The sequence below is a fragment of the Mya arenaria genome, chromosome 13 (genome assembly GCF_026914265.1).
Source record: "Mya arenaria isolate MELC-2E11 chromosome 13, ASM2691426v1".
Lineage (NCBI taxonomy): Eukaryota > Metazoa > Mollusca > Bivalvia > Myida > Myidae > Mya > Mya arenaria.
Genome location: NC_069134.1, coordinates 8,759,927 through 8,777,055, shown reverse-complemented (window position 1 = coordinate 8,777,055; position 17,129 = coordinate 8,759,927). Strand labels below are relative to the sequence as shown.

The window sequence follows — 17,129 nt, the reverse complement described above, 5'->3', positions numbered from 1 at the left end:
TAACCATCAGTTAGATGGCATGGAGGATCCATCAGTTAGATGGCACTGGGTAATCATCAGTTAGATGTCACTAAAGAATCATCAGTTAGATGGCATGGAGGATCCATCAGTAAAATGGCACTGGGGAATCATCAGTTAGATGGCACTGGGGAATCATCAGTTGGATGGCACTGGGGAATCATCAGTTGGATGGCACGGAGAGACAAGAACATCCATATATACAGTCATATGAGATTTTATTTCATCATAGATGACTAGGTTGTACATAATATATATATAATAACATTCTTTCATACATACATGTACATGTTCTGCAGTAATAACCTACTATGGATTGAGTTGTTTCTATCAGCAATATATCTGAGGCTTCAAATTGAAAACAGATTTTTCTACAGGAACAGGTTAGTATGAAAATTTGTTTAAATTTAGAAGAAATATAAACTTTGTTGATCACAATTAAACAATTTCATCTAGCATAACATTGAAGCATAAGGAAACAGTGAGTAAAATCCACAGGATTTAAAATAAGATTGTTTTAAAGTAAGTTAATATAATTTCCATCATTTTTAACAAATGTCTTTGTATTTCCCATCCCTTAGTTACACCAGTTTGAGTAATATAAAACAAATCAATGCTTCCTTTAGTAACCTAGACAACTATGGGTATAAAATCTATTCAACGTCGAACAAATGTGTACACCTTGTTTCTTAACATTTTGTACAAAATGAACATCCTTCTTTCACTGCACAAACAACACAGAGAAATCCTACAGAAACGGTTTGAATAAGAAATAACATTGTCCTACAGTAACGGTTAAAACAAGAAATGAACATTGTCCTACAGTAACGGTTAAGACAAGAAATGAACATTGTCCTACAGAAACGGTTTGAATAAGAAATGACATTGTCCTACAGTAACGGTTAAAACAAGAAATGAACATTGTCCTACAGTAACGGTTAAAACAAGAAATGAACATTGTCCTACAGTAACAGTTAAAACAAGAAATGAACATTGTCCTACAGTAACGGTTAAAACAAGAAATGAACATTATCCTACAGTAACGGTTAAGACAAGAAATGAACATTGTCCTACAGTAACAGTTAAAACAAGAAATGAACATTGTCCTACAGTAACAATTGTTACACAGTCTTCCAACACCATTGTTTTAATGACATCCCACACAGTTTCAAGATTTTAATTTCAATACTCTTCACAGCACAACCAAGCAAACAACAACACAGTTTTTAAAGACATCATAAAGCTACAGTTCAAATATTTGTCAAACTGAAATCAGTTTCAATTAAATAAATGCTATAACAACCAGTAGATAGATTTCGTCTTTTTTGTTTTGCTCATAACGATTTAGAACTACTGAACTGTATTCACAAAACAGCTTAGAAATTACCAAATATCACTAACAGTTTACATAAAAAATCTCGTACAAAACAGCTTTAAATATGAATTATTAAATAAAAAAGCATATAGAAAAAATAATTACATGTAAGCTGACGACTTTAATACTTAACAATAGATACTGAAAAAATATGAAAATGGATGAGAGATGAGAATATTGCATTTTAAGTGCAAAGCCATTCATCCTGTATTCTAGAAACACAGCCAGACACCACACCAATATTTAATGCTGTATACATCTGAAGGTCGAACTTATGATCCTATTTATTTGGTATTCTAAGTTTTCTCAAATTTTCTTGTCTATTTGAGCTTACATAATCTTTGACACATATTTACCATGATAAATCTAATTCTTGTTCTGTCAATTTGTGTTTGGAAAAGAAATAAGTAAAGCAGCATTAAAAGCCCCAAAACGGAACAAAGAGTGAATATTTTAATCATTTCAAATGTAAAGACCAACAACTGATGTATGTATTATGGACTAATGACTTTTCTGGAATGCCTATTCATATGCACGTGAAATTTACTTTATTCATATCAATAATCATAAATAGATGAAAATGACAACATTGAAGTTTCACAACAACTACATCACAAAAGTATACATTTGATTTTTGGTGTAAGTTAACCTCTTTAATCTGGTGGAAGTTCTCCCTGTAAGTCAGAGTTGGAGTGTAACCCAGTGCAACTGTAACCCAACTTCTGATTGGATAAACAGATCACATGACTCACATCAACTTTGCATTACAGAAATAACTGAACCTTAAAGACTCAATATTACAACATGCAAGTACACATTTATTAACATGTCAAAGACTATCAATGGACTAGGTACAAAATAATAATATATCTGTATATATACTCATCATGTACAATTTTAGGTTAGGCAGAAACAATGTCATTTGACTATTTGTGAAGAAAAGCTTTTATGCCTAAAGTTACTAATGTGTGAAGTTGGGTCAAACAATATTGAACATTTTATAGTCATTTAACATTACAACATTGGTCAAGCTGTTGGTTATGTAGAGTTAAGACTCATTTACAATCTTCAAATTCACTAACACCTCTTTAAATATCTACACTAAAAAAACAAAGCACAACACTTCCTCATATCAGCACAAACTTATTCAATGTTTTGAATAATGAAAATATTGCACTGTTTTCATAAAATGAGTACATGCGGAAGTGTATACTTGAGAACGCCCCAAATGAAACATATTCCACTGTTTGTTCTATTTCCTTGTAATTATTTTCATTTTAACTCCAGATAATGCAAACAAGCATAACACTTTTTTTAATCCATATAAAAAAGGAATATGACAACTTGTTATTGTTAAATGATGCACAGTATTTCTTGCTAGTGAAGGTTTCTGTATTGTTTTCCACTGTATTCTACAAGTATTCACTTCCACAAAATATTTGACACATTAACATGGCAGTCAACGATAATCTTATTTTTACTTGATTGTAAACATTTTAGTGAACATCACGAGAATCAGGTGGGATTGTTTCACAAGAACCTGTTTTCATAAAGCTTTTATAGACTGGGGAGAAGATAATAGTGAACAAATCATTATATGTACATACATCACTGGCTGGCTACATGTTTGTCACTCAGCAAGGGAACACAATTACAGCTCATTTGTTCTAAATGTAGTTTTTCTAACATTGCACCATTTGTTCTGATTTTGACAATATCTGAAACTCTTAGAAAGTCAAAAACATGTGACAACACCATGATACAGATGGAGAGTCATTAATGTGCAACACTACTCTAACACATAATGCCATCACATTGCCATCAATTCCAAACATAGCACAAGTAATTGCCTTACTATGTAAGTCTCCTCCAGTTGAAGTAGTCGCACAGTCAAGAATTTATAAAGTAAGTCGTGTTTAACACGAGTAATGTCATGTTATATAGAAGTAAAATCTGCAGGAAACGCCTTATTTCATCTCACCACCCCACAGGAGGGAGGTAACACTCGCAAAGAAAAGAATCTGCCATCATGATGAGTTGCCTAACCTTTGCTAGCCTACCACACGGCTACACGGCCTAGCCAAGAATTATGCACATCTTGTCCCATACTTGCTGGGTCCATTTAGCTATTTATACACAATAAATACACACGAGAATTATTTCAAATGTTTATAGCCCATTGCCCCACCAACATAGCATCCCTTACTAAAAAACACTGTTGCCATATTTGTACAACTTAGGTCTATGAATTTTAGAGCACACTGTTTATATGTTGCCACATTTTCAGAGCAGAAAACATTTTGACACTCAATAATTGTTCTTTTAACAGTAAGTTTTAGAGAGCGACTTCACTGTTTCTCTGTGAGCGTGGCTTGGATCGGCGTACAAGGGATGCGGTGCTGGTGTCCCCGGCACTAACTGCCCTTGGGGCAGGACCAGCACCTATGGTAAGACTCTGGGATGTGCTAAGGCCCATCATATGGCCCTGGGTTGGGGAGGTGGGGCTGGGTGGGCTGGTGATGGCAGATTGACGCTCCTGCAGTACCGCCAGTCAGTTTGCATAGTGGTCAAATGAGCCCAGGTATTCGAGTGCGGCTCGGTAGCAGAACTGGTACTGGTCCTGCAAATATCACACACAGATAGGAGATTATAACAAGCTTTACCTTAACATCAATATATTACTAATTGATGAATATTTTAAAATAGGTCCCATTTCTACCACATTTTGGTGAAAAAGGAACTCTTTGGAAAGGAAAATCATACAAGGTATTAAGGCTCCCTTTAAAGCTATTCATACTTAACAATAACACATTTAACACTGTAGGGCATTGACATATCATAACTGACTCTCAAAATCACATGCATTTTGTATACCTCTGTTTGCACCATGGCTGGTCTCTGTGTTCTGAGCATTTTCACCGTCTGGAACATGTCCACGACACCTTCGTAACGCATCCTCTCCAGCACGATACTTAATGTGATAAACACGCCCGTGCGACCAACTCCAGCACTGCAAGAGAACAGAAAACGAAATATAACCGCAGCAAATATCACCGTGCAGGATATTATTCAAGACATAAACAGTTGTTTCTTTTTGGCTTGCTTATATTATGAACTAAACATTTAGTGTTCAACAAAATAGGCATATGTAGCAAAACATTGAGAATGAAAACATTACTTGTGCTTAAATGATTAACTCAATCAAGATCTCTATACCTGCAGTGTACAGTGATTGGTCCCTCCTGGCCGAACTGTTCCTTGGTTTTATGGACCTGACCAATGAAGTCAATAAATCCTTCGCCAGACTTGGGCACACCCTGCTCAGGCCAGTCTGTGAACTGGAACTGACGGATTGTGCGTGACTGACCATCCTGAAATAACATAGTAACATATCAAACGGAGGCTAAAACAGCGCACTGTAGGGCATAGAGGTTAGAATCATACTTTAAATTGTGTTGATAGTTTGGAAAACTAATTTTAAGTTCACACTTGAGCAGTTTTCCTATTAGCAAAGTAGTATACAGTCCTTCAAGAATCTAATTTAACTTTTTTTTTGTTGACTGTTGACATTTAAGCCCAGAGCAGGGCTACATACCCTTGCGTCAGTGACCTTGAACTCTCGCAGTATGTACTGGGGCATGTTGTACTCGGCCATCGGATCGACCACAAAATACTGGTATCTGGCAGACCGCTCGCTCGGCCAGTACTGGTGACATTTTTCCTGCAAACAAGAATGGAATCAGTGGCTGCTTCTTTGTCAAGAAATACATTACAAGGAAAATTAGAATTGAAAATATAAACTTTACTTAGTAAACAATATAAGGATAAATGTTGTTTTTTTCTACAAAGAGATGAAAAATGTGCATGAAATCTTAAAATAGATATTCAAAGGAAAATAATTAATAGTTGATACATATTTGTAACGAGTATAAACAGGGAATACTATGTTAGTCGGTTGATCCGTGGTGTTGTATCACTTTGAGATGCTTGTGGAAGAATCTGTATCACAGGTGACCGTATGTTGAGTGCAATACGGATTCTTCCACAAGCAACGAGAAAGTGATACGAAATGACTATCTAAAGGGTACGAAATGACCAAAAATCGGAGGGTAGGAAATGACTGTAAACCAATACAAAAGGCAGTTTTCAGAGTTGAAGTTGCATACCCGTCCCATTTCGCGTAGTTTGGTCAACATGACAATGATGGTGGAGTTGTGTTCCCACAGCATCCTCCAGAAGTCCTCCGTTGTGTCTGCCAGTGGGCCTTGTGTCGCTACATACGCTCTCCGGTAGCGGTAACCCTACATGTGTGCAATGTGGTTAAATTACAGTTTTGTTATCATGAACCAGGCAACTTACAACTTAAATGAATGTTTGCATTGTGTTGGCCACTGTGTATTAAAGTTTATAGAACTTTTAATATACCATCCTTAATTTATTTATTGTTAAAGGCATCGGAGATGTGACAATATGTTCGTATAAGTTAAAAAAAACTTAAACTAAGGAATAAAGACATGTAATGATGTATACTTCATGTTAATTAATGTGTAGAATTGTGCATATTCAGATAAACAGTTCTTTATTGTACTTGGAAGTAGCTATCCGGTTTTAGGTTTAGGTGGCAGTCAACAGTAAATTTTGGTTAATTTTAATTTCTACTGGTAAGATCTCTGTACAAGAGACATTCAGGGATAAATCTGGATGTTACAAGTTTATGAATTTTATAATGGTTAAGTCCATTTATTCAAATATTTGTTAAAAGTGTGTTGAGTGCATCCAAAATATAAAGCTACGGCTTAGCTAATTTTCATTCAAAACTTGGCTACTGCTAGATGTGAGGATTTAGAAATGTAAATTTCTTGTTGTGATACGTTTGCGCTTTGAGGCTGAAGTTTGGGGGAGTTAAGGAAGAAATCCCTATGCATGCGTGTGAAAATCTACCACTAAGACTTGTGTCCGGAAATTCAATACATGCATGCTAAAAGTATCATTTTACAGGAGATTATGTCAAGGCCCAGGCAGTGGAAAGTTGAGAATGTGACTTGCTTGATTCAGTGTAGTTTCCAGGGGTGATTCGTGGGTAGAATGGACCATACACAGCCCATTGCCCATACCCAAACTACTGCTGACTGCCCCCTAAAGCATTGTTTCCGATAGTACAGTAGGAATAATATTACATGAAGTTACTTAGGTGAACTTGGTTTCAAAATCAAGACTTAAACCTAGATATTTCTACACATAGCTTGCCATACATTTTTGAAACACATTGCTTCAACATAAAAATGTTTTATGATGCAAAATCTTAATCTCTCACAATGTACATTGTATTGTGGAATAAATAGGATATCAAGATATTGCAATATACTGCAATAATAATTATGTGGTTATATTCATTCCCTTGTAGTGAGGGAGTACTTAAAGAAAGATAATGTAGATCTCTTATGAGTACTTCTATCTCAACTCACATTGATGAAGCTGGCGTTGATGTAGTCGGACCCATCCACTCCACGGATTGGCTGGAGGGCCACACGCGTTGATTCATCTACAAAAAACAACAACATGTCATCCAATATGAACAATTATAGTACTAAATTAAAGGTAAGAGATGGTCATACATTTGACCCTTAAAGAGATTGTTAATATATCATAGGCATAGTAATTCATTTCAGAATGAAAGGACCTCGGACACTATCTAAATAAATTCGACTTGAATAATAATGAATAATGAGCATGAACAATTTCATACTTCAGAGTACATGAGTTAAATTCCACACTACGATTTCTGCATGTGATCCACTTTGGTAAATTCTTAAACATTTGGAATATCCCTTTATGGGAGAGACTTACAGGGAAGAATGTTGACTAGTCTGTTCTTGAACTTGTTCACTGGCAGGTTGGCGCTCACAAATCGGTTGGGACTCGCCTTCATGTTCGCTAACCTCTGTCAAACAAAATCAGAGATTAAATGAATTACTCCCCTTGGTTCCAAATTGACAAGACTTCTCATCTTATTCCATACTGGTCCTTTGATCATTCAACTGATTAATTTTGGATACCACAACTATGATTTACTAATAATGTCCAGCAATCAACTTATCAATGCAGCAATAAATGATGTACTCTTAAAAAGTTGCTTTTAATACTATCTAGGTACATCATTCTGATTGGCCAGTGCTTCCCACAACGGTAATACATTGCTGGTCTTCAAACACACGTCTTCAGACACACCCACCTTGAACTCTAGCTCCATGCCTGTGACAGTCTCACCCGGGTCGGGCTGCATCAGTTTTTGTATGTGTGGGGAGAGGGAGCGTGCAGGCACCTCCGTATTCCCACACGTGACAGCCTCGAGCAGGGCATCATGAATGAAGATGTACTGGTCCTCAGTCTGTACCATGTAGTTACGCTGGGCACGCAGGCATGTCACATGACCATAGATATCCACCGTCTTCTCATGCTTTATTCTCTCCAACATAGCATCTATGACGATGAAAGCACCTGTCCGTCCTACTCCAGCACTGGAAAAGAATGATATTCTTGTGAATATTTATGGAAACTTATACACAGTGTTTTTACAGCATAATCAGAAAATGGAAGAACTATACACACAGTCTTCTGTCCACTATCCTACCAGTATATCTTTAAAGCAACAGTTATCTGCCTAAAATTCTTTTATTAATCTACAGTTCAAACATTTAAGTTACACACCTGCAGTGGCAGATAATGGGTCCGGCATCTGGTGGGTTCACAGATTTGACACGTCTCATGAACATGAGTAGAGGTGTCGGGTGGTCGGGCACACCATGGTCGGGCCAGGCAGTGAACTGGAACTGACGGACCTCCCGCTTCTCTGGCACACCATACTGGAACAAGACAGGATGGTGAAAGTTTATGCTTTTTTTTTAATCAAATAATATAGGTGTATAGCAAACTAGTTGTGACTCAAGATGGTCTTTTAAGTGGACACTCAACAATAATTTCCTGAACCATATAATCATTTATTATTCCTATAACTGACATTAAGTTGATTAGTCTACCTTTCTTAGAAATACATGTTGCCGCAAAATTTTGTCGAGCATAGCTGCAAGATATTTGTAATTCCAGCTTACCCTCTGCAGATGGAAGGTGCGTATGGTGTATGTGGCCAGTTCTGTGACGTCTACGAGTAACACGTGCATCAGTCCGTACGTCTCAGCCCCCCGACCTGGCCAGTACTGGTCACACTTGATGCGCGACCGCTCTTCCAGCTTTGTCATCATGACAATGGTCGCACATCGCTGCTCCCACACCATACGCCAGAAATCCCCAAATGTCTCGGGAAGCGGACCCTGCAGTTGTACAAATGGGAGATTAGAATTGAAGAAACGTCAAGAATGAAATGCGAGACAAAATGTCAAGTTAATATAAAAGGGTCCAAATTAGAGAATTTGAAATCAATTCATTTAAATTACTTATTACTTAATTGCTGTGTTCTTTTTATGACAAATTTTGGAAATGTTCATTTAAAGTAGTAAAGGTTTATTATTATGTAGAACAGCGATTCAAAAAGCTGATAATGGTTAATCCTGAAAAATAGCCGGGGGTCTGTATGAGGGATATATGCCTTAAGCAGAGTAACGGGGAACTTTAGAACCCCTGGTAGAAAGAATGAAAATTAACAAGGATATTCAGTGTATAATCGTACCTGTGTAGCAATGTATGCATTCTGTTTTCTGTACCCATCCATGTAGTTGGAATTTATGTAGTCGCTGCCTGCTATGCTGTCGATGGGCTGAAGTATGACCCTGGAGTGATCATATGCAATCACGTTAGCGTAGCGATTCTTGGGTTTGTTATACTCCAGGTTGGAATTATCCCATGTAAACTGCTGCCCTGGCTCAATAGACTCATACTCCTGGGAGAATTTCAGGTTGTCTGCAGCCTTAAGGGACTCGATGTGTTCCGCCAGCATGTGTATGGGTATTGGTGGATGCGAAATCATGGCCGGGGTCTGGTAGTGTTGACGTCTCATCTCTACCGGGTCAGTGGGATGGGGTGGAATGTTATCCACTATTAACTTTGTTGTCTGCTCTGGTACCTTCTCTTTCCTTGTGGACTTTTTCCTAGAAACAATAACAATATTTGTAAAAGATGCTGCAATGAGAACTTTCACAAATGATAGCAAAAGTTAATACTCTAAGATGAGATCCAACACAAATGCTGTTAATTGTATATTGAATATATTTACCAATGGGTGCACAATGCTCAAACTTTTCAGAAATTTGGAAAATTCTGTGTTAATTATTTAACAGTAATCTTGGAGTGAAGAAATTATAAATGTGTATGAAATGTGCTCATTTCCATTTCAAAAAACAGCTTGTTTTTATGAGGACAAATCTTCTGTATAATAAGTTTGACATAAGATTATTTCTGAAAACCATTTACAGACCTAAAAGACTACCTTCATATAAAAGTGCCAAAAAACATGTGTTCTTGGGTGTCTTATCTCTGATAAAAGTAAAAACGGGTTCCGATGAAACATAATGTAATGAATCCTTCATACCTGACAACCACACAAAACACTACACATCCAATCACAATCAGCAGAGCTCCGCCGGCAATACAGCCAAAAAGAACAAAGAGGAAGTTTTCCCGATCCTTGGTAGCAACTGTACCCACTGCCTCATCAGCATCGCCATTGTCGAGAATATCTTGGTCTGGGTATTCATACTGAGGGTCCTGTGGGTTGTTACGCTTAACCTCAATATCGGATGAGTACTCGCTGGACATGAACAGGTTCTGAAAGAGAAGAGGTGAGTTTGATTGTTAATATAGGAGACAAATGACAAAAAATGCAAAAGGAATAGGTAAATTAAAAACTGAAAGGTAGAACTGTCAATCACTTTAACTACCCCCCCCCCCCCCCTACATAACAACAGCTTGATTTAACCTTTAAGTCAGGTAGTGGCAACCAATTCTAATATAGCTGTATGCATAACAGCTGAAGTCTAATTGATTGAATCCTTTTCTACAATTTGCAAAAAATTATTATAAATCACACCAGTAAACTCTGTGTTTCAATAATAGAAGAACAAATCCCGAATACACCCTACCTTTTTGACAGTGTATGCCCTCAGGAAAACCTTGTATTTTGTGTCTGGGTCAAGGGGTCGGTTGTGGAAGGACATTTCCTGCTGCCCGGTTCCCAGAACAAACTGACCTGGGAGTCGACGAGGGATAAACCGTGCTGTGATGTATGGCTTGCTGCCTGGTTGGGTTGGTGGGTAGATGTCCTCATTCTCCTGGGAAAAACCGGATCAACATTTTCAGGATAGTACACTTACAAGGCAAGTATCTTCCATGGCCGAGAGTGTAAGATAGGTTCATTCCGACCCGAGCGAATGGGTGTTTTCCGGAAACAAGGTTTAGCGAGTTTCCGCAAAACACACTGCGCGAGGGTCGGGATGAACCTATCTTACACGAGCTGCTATGGTAGATGCTTTTTCTCCCACCTCAGTTAAACAAAATTAAGTAAAAATGTAATTTTTTTTGCTGGAACTCTTTTGTGCTTAGTAAAATAATTGCGTGTGGATATGTGATAATTCGTGGTTGTCATGGATATTCGCGCAGTGATTCAGAGTATGTAAATTGTCTGATCGGTCTTTAAATAGTTCTAAGAAGAGTGAAGCATTATTTCTTGGAAGGTGCGTGAAAAGTGTTTGCTGGTGACATTTGAAGCGAGAACTAATTAACTAGCGTTCTAAATATTGCCACAACACAAGGTTTCCATGATGTGCTTCAAACAGAAGCTACAGACGACAGTCTTCAACAAGGGAGGTAATTACAATGTGGTGACCATTAAAAGAAGTTCCATACGGGCATTTTATCTTCGCCTGTGGGCAAGATAAGAATTTCTAGGCTGGTTAAATAAATGGATCTATTTATCAGAGGTGGGAGAAAGATGGTTCTTGAAATTCTATAAGTCCTTTGTTAGATCATGTTAACTGAAGCAAAATAACATTGCCAACTGAATGTCATTGAAAGGTCACTTTATACTGATAGCTTTAAATTGAGGTATTATTTGAAAAATATTGAATTTGAGATAGTATTTGATAAATTGTGAGATAATTTCGAACACAAGAATCTTTACTTCCAAACAACAAACCTCGAGTTCCTTCAAGGTGAAGTCCTGAGTGCGTCTCTGTGATAGTTCTATAGGCACAACAACCAGGTCATAGTGACTGAGTGGCCCGTCGATCTCCGATGCTGGAGCCAGCTGCACTGTTACTTTCCCAGCCCGCACACCATTCGCAGTAGGCGGTTCCACCTTCTCTGGGGCTGTGTTGGAGAAAGCAAGTATTAATAGAATCATATAAGCTCAGGTTACATTGTACAAAAGTCTCTGTCCTATACATACAATAGTTTCATATCAAACATTTAACATTTAATTGCAAAGTTATCATTTAAAAGATTGATCACTAGCACCCTTCATGGAAATTGCTTGCATGTCCTCCTAAGTTCATACAACATGATCAGAAGAAAAAATACAATGAATCCTTGTCACCCACCTTCGATGCGAGTCTGCTCCATCATAGTTCTCCGCTCACCCTGGGAACCATCCTGGAACACAGGCGTAATGGTGAACTGGTAACGCATCTTTGGTTCCAATCGGTCGATAACCACGCCATCTTGTTTTCCTTGCACCGATATGGTTTTCGGCGGTTGGCGCCGTGTCTGGATCTCGCCATTTTCAATGTACTGCTTCTCTCCTTGGTATTCAATCTGTAAATAGATTCTTGGTTTTTAGAATATGTTTATTTTTTATGATTATAAAACTTGCAATGCAATGTCTCAAGTTTCTGTAACAAATTCAAAAGGTGTAAAACAACAGGCAAAACAATAGCTTTTACTGTATCAAAATTTGATCTGAAAAATGTTATAAAAAATAATAATACAAATATTTAAGATTAGACTATTACAAGACAAGTATATATGATAAAAGATAACTTGTCATAAAACATAAAGCTATTAAGCTGTGGTTCATATATCTGAAAGTAAAAACATCCCTCCTAGTTACCTGATAATTGGAGACGTCATTCTTCATGGGTTTTTCCCAGGACAGAGTCAGCTGTCGCGAGCCGCGGCCGGACGCCTGGAAGTTGTTCACTGCATCCTTGAAGTCTAAAATGTATAAAATTCTGTGTTTATCAAATGTTGATTGGTTACAGTGGTCCTTTTCCTTTGTTATTCTTTTATAACATAAAATTTCATCAATAAGGACATGTTGAAAATATTCTCAATTAAAAACTTTTTTTCTACGAAGAGTACCAGATTTCACCTGAAACAAAAATGTTTCATACCAGAGTTCAGGAAGTTGACAGTCTTTGCATCGGTAAGGTTACTCCAGCGGTTATGTATAGACTTAGCACGAACGCGCACAATATATGGTTTATGTGGCTCGAGATTTGTGAGCTGTACAACAGTAGCAGGACCGTCAGTGTCGACACTAAGCCACATTGTAATGTCCTCTATCTCGTAATCATTATAATGGACTCTATACATCTCAATGATGTTGTTCTGCAGTGGTTCGTCCCAAGTAACGAGGATTGTCGTGGGTGATGTCCGCTGCACCTTCAGGTTCTCTGGGACCGGGGGCTCTGTGAATGCCAGATTGAAGCATTGGTAACATGACATGGTATTTCCAAGTTGACTAGTAATACTTAACGGTTAAAACAATTGACAAAAAGGCCTCATAAGGGAAACAATACTGAAGAAAGATTTTCATAAGTGACAGGATCAAAATAAAACTTTCAGAAGACACAAAAGAACGCAGTTTTATAATTTAAATTTTAAAGGTGTCAAAATAAAGTAATGTTTAAGATAAGATACAGTTCGTGCATTTCAAAGACAAACAAATGTGAAGTCCAGTTACAAATGATGGAATTAATGAGAACTAAAACATTAGAATGAAAGCATGCATAAAATATTTATATACCTCCTTCAAGCTGGAGATATGTGAGTAATTAGAAACAGACTGGAAGGAGACATGTTAATTAAAATTGCCAATTAACAATGCTCTTTACAGGCGAATACTTGCACCTCTAGTGTGTGTCACGTGAAACAGTCCAAGGAGAGGTGGTGCTATTAAATTTTCTTCTTTTCAACTAAATGTTCCTACGCACTAACTTTTCAGCATGGTATAGTTATTGAGTACAATGATTAACTGTAGTTAATGTACATCATTTATTAATGATCTGGAAGCGACCATTACCATTTGTATTATTTTGAATAAAACAACTATGTTATGAAACTGCAATATTAAGAGTATATATGATATTATATTTTCTATAAGAAATGTAAATAGAATTGTGCAGTTTTATACCTGAGTTATAGTAACGTTCAACTGAAAACACAGCAAACCAACATTCTTAGAAACATAACAATATAAAAACATGGAACATAAGAAAAACCATGCTATGTAATGACATTTTCCATGCCAACATACTTATGTAACAGAATTATGTAAATTCAGGCTGTAAACAATCATGTTAGTTGTTTTTTTTCAATACAGTAAAATGATGACCGTCTCACAGCAAATTAATCACTGCATTAAGGAAATGAAGCAGTTCACATAAAACATCTGAAAGGATTATAAAAGTCAAGTAGTGATCAAGATTTGCATTGAGACAGTCACCATTTTGTCATGGTGTAAATTTTACGCAACACGTGATGATACAATGCGGGAGTGGAGGGGAGTAATTTCTCTACTGTCAAACATTATCAGAGGGCTACAAGGTGGTGTGAAGGCTTCTGATGAGGGGGAACTGTCAGACAAAGTCAGACACAAGTTTTCATCTATCACTGCAAATTGGATAAAAAAATCATTCATCCCATTAAGTCATGTCATACTCCAGTTAGTCACTTCATGGATTAGTTTCAGACATTCATTCATGCTCAGGCAGACGTGTAAACCTGACATACGTTTTCCAAATGTCCTAAACTGTAGTCGTGAACTCCAGGGCCCCGCCCCTTTTTCTGTGTACGCCTTGATTTGGAATACGTAATCTGTATTTGTGGCCAGATTTTCTATATCTTTTTGAGTACTATCAGCAGAAATGTTTAGTTCTTCAACATTAATGGAATCTACCAACTGATAGAATATCAACTGATACATGGTAATTTGCCCGTTTCTTAGTTTTTTGGCGGGAAGATCCCAAGCAAGGCGTACAGCAGTTTCCGTGAGGCCTACAGCAGAGAAATTCTGGGGAGCACCTTGGGGTACTGAAATATGATTGGATGGTCTGAAGTCTGGCAACATGTGATTGGTCAATATGGTTATACATGTCAATGGAGGACAATAATATTTCAGTGGCTACATTGTGGTTCCATTTAAAAGGAGCATGGCTGCAGGAGACGCTTGATAACTTTATATGCTTATGCTATTAAATATCAAAGTCATTTACCACACAAAAGGAAATGTCAGTAAATTTTCTGAAGTCATGAACAATATTTTGGTTACCTGGACAGTATTACTTCTACACACTACTCACAACTGTAGAAGGTATTTCCCACCCTCACAAACTGCCAATGAAAACTGCAGAAATTATTTAAACCTTAAAGATCCATCCATAAACACAATACTTCTATTGTGTTATTCAACGCCAAGTGACCTTTGCTCAAAGTCCTAAATCCTAGGCAATCCATCAAATTCCCAACAATCCAAGTTTTAACCCTAAGCCATCTCTCATACATAACGTCATAGAAAAACAACTTGGCTAACCTCCGTCAGGCGTTACTAGTTCTACCACTGCACGCTCTCCGTAGTCGATATCGTTCTTGGCCAGCACTCGAAACTCATACGTCTGACCACGCTCTGGAAAGGCAAGAGTATTTGTTTGTTACAATGAGGATTTTAGACATTGAAAGTGCCCAGTGTAACATACAGCTCTTTTAATTTCAACTAAGACAGTCCAAAACATTATGTTAGATCATAATTATTTTCAACATTTGAGATACTTTATCAATAGAAAAGGAAAAACGATTGACACCTATCTTACAATAAAATAATGTTGTATGTTACAACAAAATAAGCATGAAAACTCTTGATTTTAGACAATATTTTTTTATTTAAATCAAATTTTACCTCTGAAGATACAACATAATTCTTGTTATTATTCCAATTTACCTAAATTATGGCCAAATCAACAGTTTTATTTTTTGGCACACGATTCTATGATAATTATAGAGATTTCAATAATTACCTAATTCACCATATTTCAAGGTTTACATGATAGATAATTAAATTCATAAAAACTCACATTAAGATTAATGAAAAAATCTGATTAATTTGTGCCGAATGCAACCCTTAATTGGTTTTGAATGCAGTTAACACAGCCATTATGCAAGAGTAGAGTTTTGATAACTGTGCCATAAAGCAATCATTTCATAAATGTTTTGGCACGCGACTCACATATTGAGAACACCTGCATGTTAAAATAATATTTCAAAATTCTCTTGACCTGTCAGAAACACATTAAATGAATCAGCTTGGCAGATAATTCTTACAATTTCATCTCTAATATATTACCATGAAATCTTAAGTCTTATATCATTTTCTAAGAAAATATTTGATTTTTAGCCAGGAAACAAAATAGAATTTCCAGTTTTATCAGTGATTGGGGCTCTCAAAGGGATGATCAATCTATTGAAACAAAAAGCTTGAACTGTTAAATGATTTGAAAATGGAGGCTCCCAATTCAGTTCTTACAATGTTCCCCTCATTATTTTTTTCTTGATAAAACAAAAACAAGCCATCAGAAGCTAAATCTTGACATAAATTAATTGTTGAGTTTGTAAAGCCTATATCTTTTTTATTTTAAATTCCAATTTTTAACCGGAGACAGGTTATCATTCAAAGAATCCATTACCATGGTTACCACTTGAAAAAGATGTTTTCTTTACATTAGCAATTTGTACCTTATCAATATGCTTTGAACGTTTTCAAAACGCAATTTCCGGCTTCAAATTCATAAAAGCTATGGATAGGTGATACAGGCATCATCTGATTTATGGAGATGCATACAAAGACTTTAGTTGGCTCCTTGACAGAATAATAGACATAGTTCTTCTTAATATTCTAAATGCTTATAGTACATGCAAAGTCATGTTCTTATTAAACAGATAAAATATCATTAACACACATAATTTATTTACAGATTTGAGATTATTAAGACTGACTTTTCAAAAGAGTGGAAAAGCCCAAGAGAATACTCACCTATAGGAGGTGTGAAAAAGAGAATACTCACCTATAGGAGGTGTGAAGAAGAGAATACTCACCTATAGGAGGTGTGAAAAAGAGAATACTCACCTATAGGAGGTGTGAAAAAGAGAATACTCACCTATAGGAGGTGTGAAGAAGAGAATACTCACCTATAGGAGGTGTGAAGAATGACTGCTGGTGAGCTTTAAGGATATGCTGTGTGTAAAGCTCGCCCTTGAGTCCCCAGTACAGCTTGTAAGCCTGGATTTCCCCGTTGGGCAGATCAGGCTTGTACCACGACACCTGGGCAATAGGCGGGTCCTGCTGAACCAGTTCTGCCACCAGGTGACGAGGCTCAGATGGCACTGGACAGTGGAGAATGAGGTATAAGACATTTACTTAATGAAAACACAGCGGGTCACTTTATAAACCTTCAGTGACTTGTTTTATGATGTTATTAATAAATAAAAGTTAAAACTAGACCAGTTTTTGTACAAA

At 36.9% G+C, this 17,129-nt stretch overlaps 1 protein-coding gene across 8 annotated transcripts in view; it reads right to left on the bottom strand.

Annotated features, from left to right (window-relative positions):
- Positions 1 to 219: 219 nt before the first annotated feature.
- LOC128214138 (receptor-type tyrosine-protein phosphatase delta-like) overlaps positions 220 to 17,129 on the bottom strand; it is a 174,921-nt gene continuing 158,011 nt past the window's right edge. For 5 of the 8 annotated variants that reach the window (XM_052920421.1, XM_052920413.1, XM_052920418.1 and 2 more), the window contains 21 exons: positions 16,802 to 16,996; positions 15,153 to 15,245; positions 14,354 to 14,653; positions 12,733 to 13,029; positions 12,450 to 12,553; positions 11,941 to 12,154; positions 11,538 to 11,710; positions 10,486 to 10,674; positions 9,936 to 10,171; positions 9,078 to 9,495; positions 8,503 to 8,721; positions 8,102 to 8,256; positions 7,626 to 7,911; positions 7,241 to 7,334; positions 6,859 to 6,935; positions 6,440 to 6,529; positions 5,560 to 5,694; positions 4,989 to 5,114; positions 4,610 to 4,764; positions 4,268 to 4,403; positions 220 to 4,013 (listed from right to left, as the gene is read on the bottom strand). In XM_052920421.1, the coding sequence (XP_052776381.1) occupies positions 3,945 to 4,013; positions 4,268 to 4,403; positions 4,610 to 4,764; positions 4,989 to 5,114; positions 5,560 to 5,694; positions 6,440 to 6,529; positions 6,859 to 6,935; positions 7,241 to 7,334; positions 7,626 to 7,911; positions 8,102 to 8,256; positions 8,503 to 8,721; positions 9,078 to 9,495; positions 9,936 to 10,171; positions 10,486 to 10,674; positions 11,538 to 11,710; positions 11,941 to 12,154; positions 12,450 to 12,553; positions 12,733 to 13,029; positions 14,354 to 14,653; positions 15,153 to 15,245; positions 16,802 to 16,996 (3,761 nt within the window). In that variant the 3' untranslated portion in view covers positions 220 to 3,944. Of the gene's footprint in view, positions 4,014 to 4,267; positions 4,404 to 4,609; positions 4,765 to 4,988; positions 5,115 to 5,559; positions 5,695 to 6,439; positions 6,530 to 6,858; positions 6,936 to 7,240; positions 7,335 to 7,625; positions 7,912 to 8,101; positions 8,257 to 8,502; positions 8,722 to 9,077; positions 9,496 to 9,935; positions 10,172 to 10,485; positions 10,675 to 11,537; positions 11,711 to 11,940; positions 12,155 to 12,449; positions 12,554 to 12,732; positions 13,030 to 13,754; positions 13,776 to 14,353; positions 14,654 to 15,152; positions 15,246 to 16,801; positions 16,997 to 17,129 lie in introns of all 8 variants that reach the window. The other 3 variants (XM_052920417.1, XM_052920416.1, XM_052920420.1) reach the window with 3 other exon arrangements.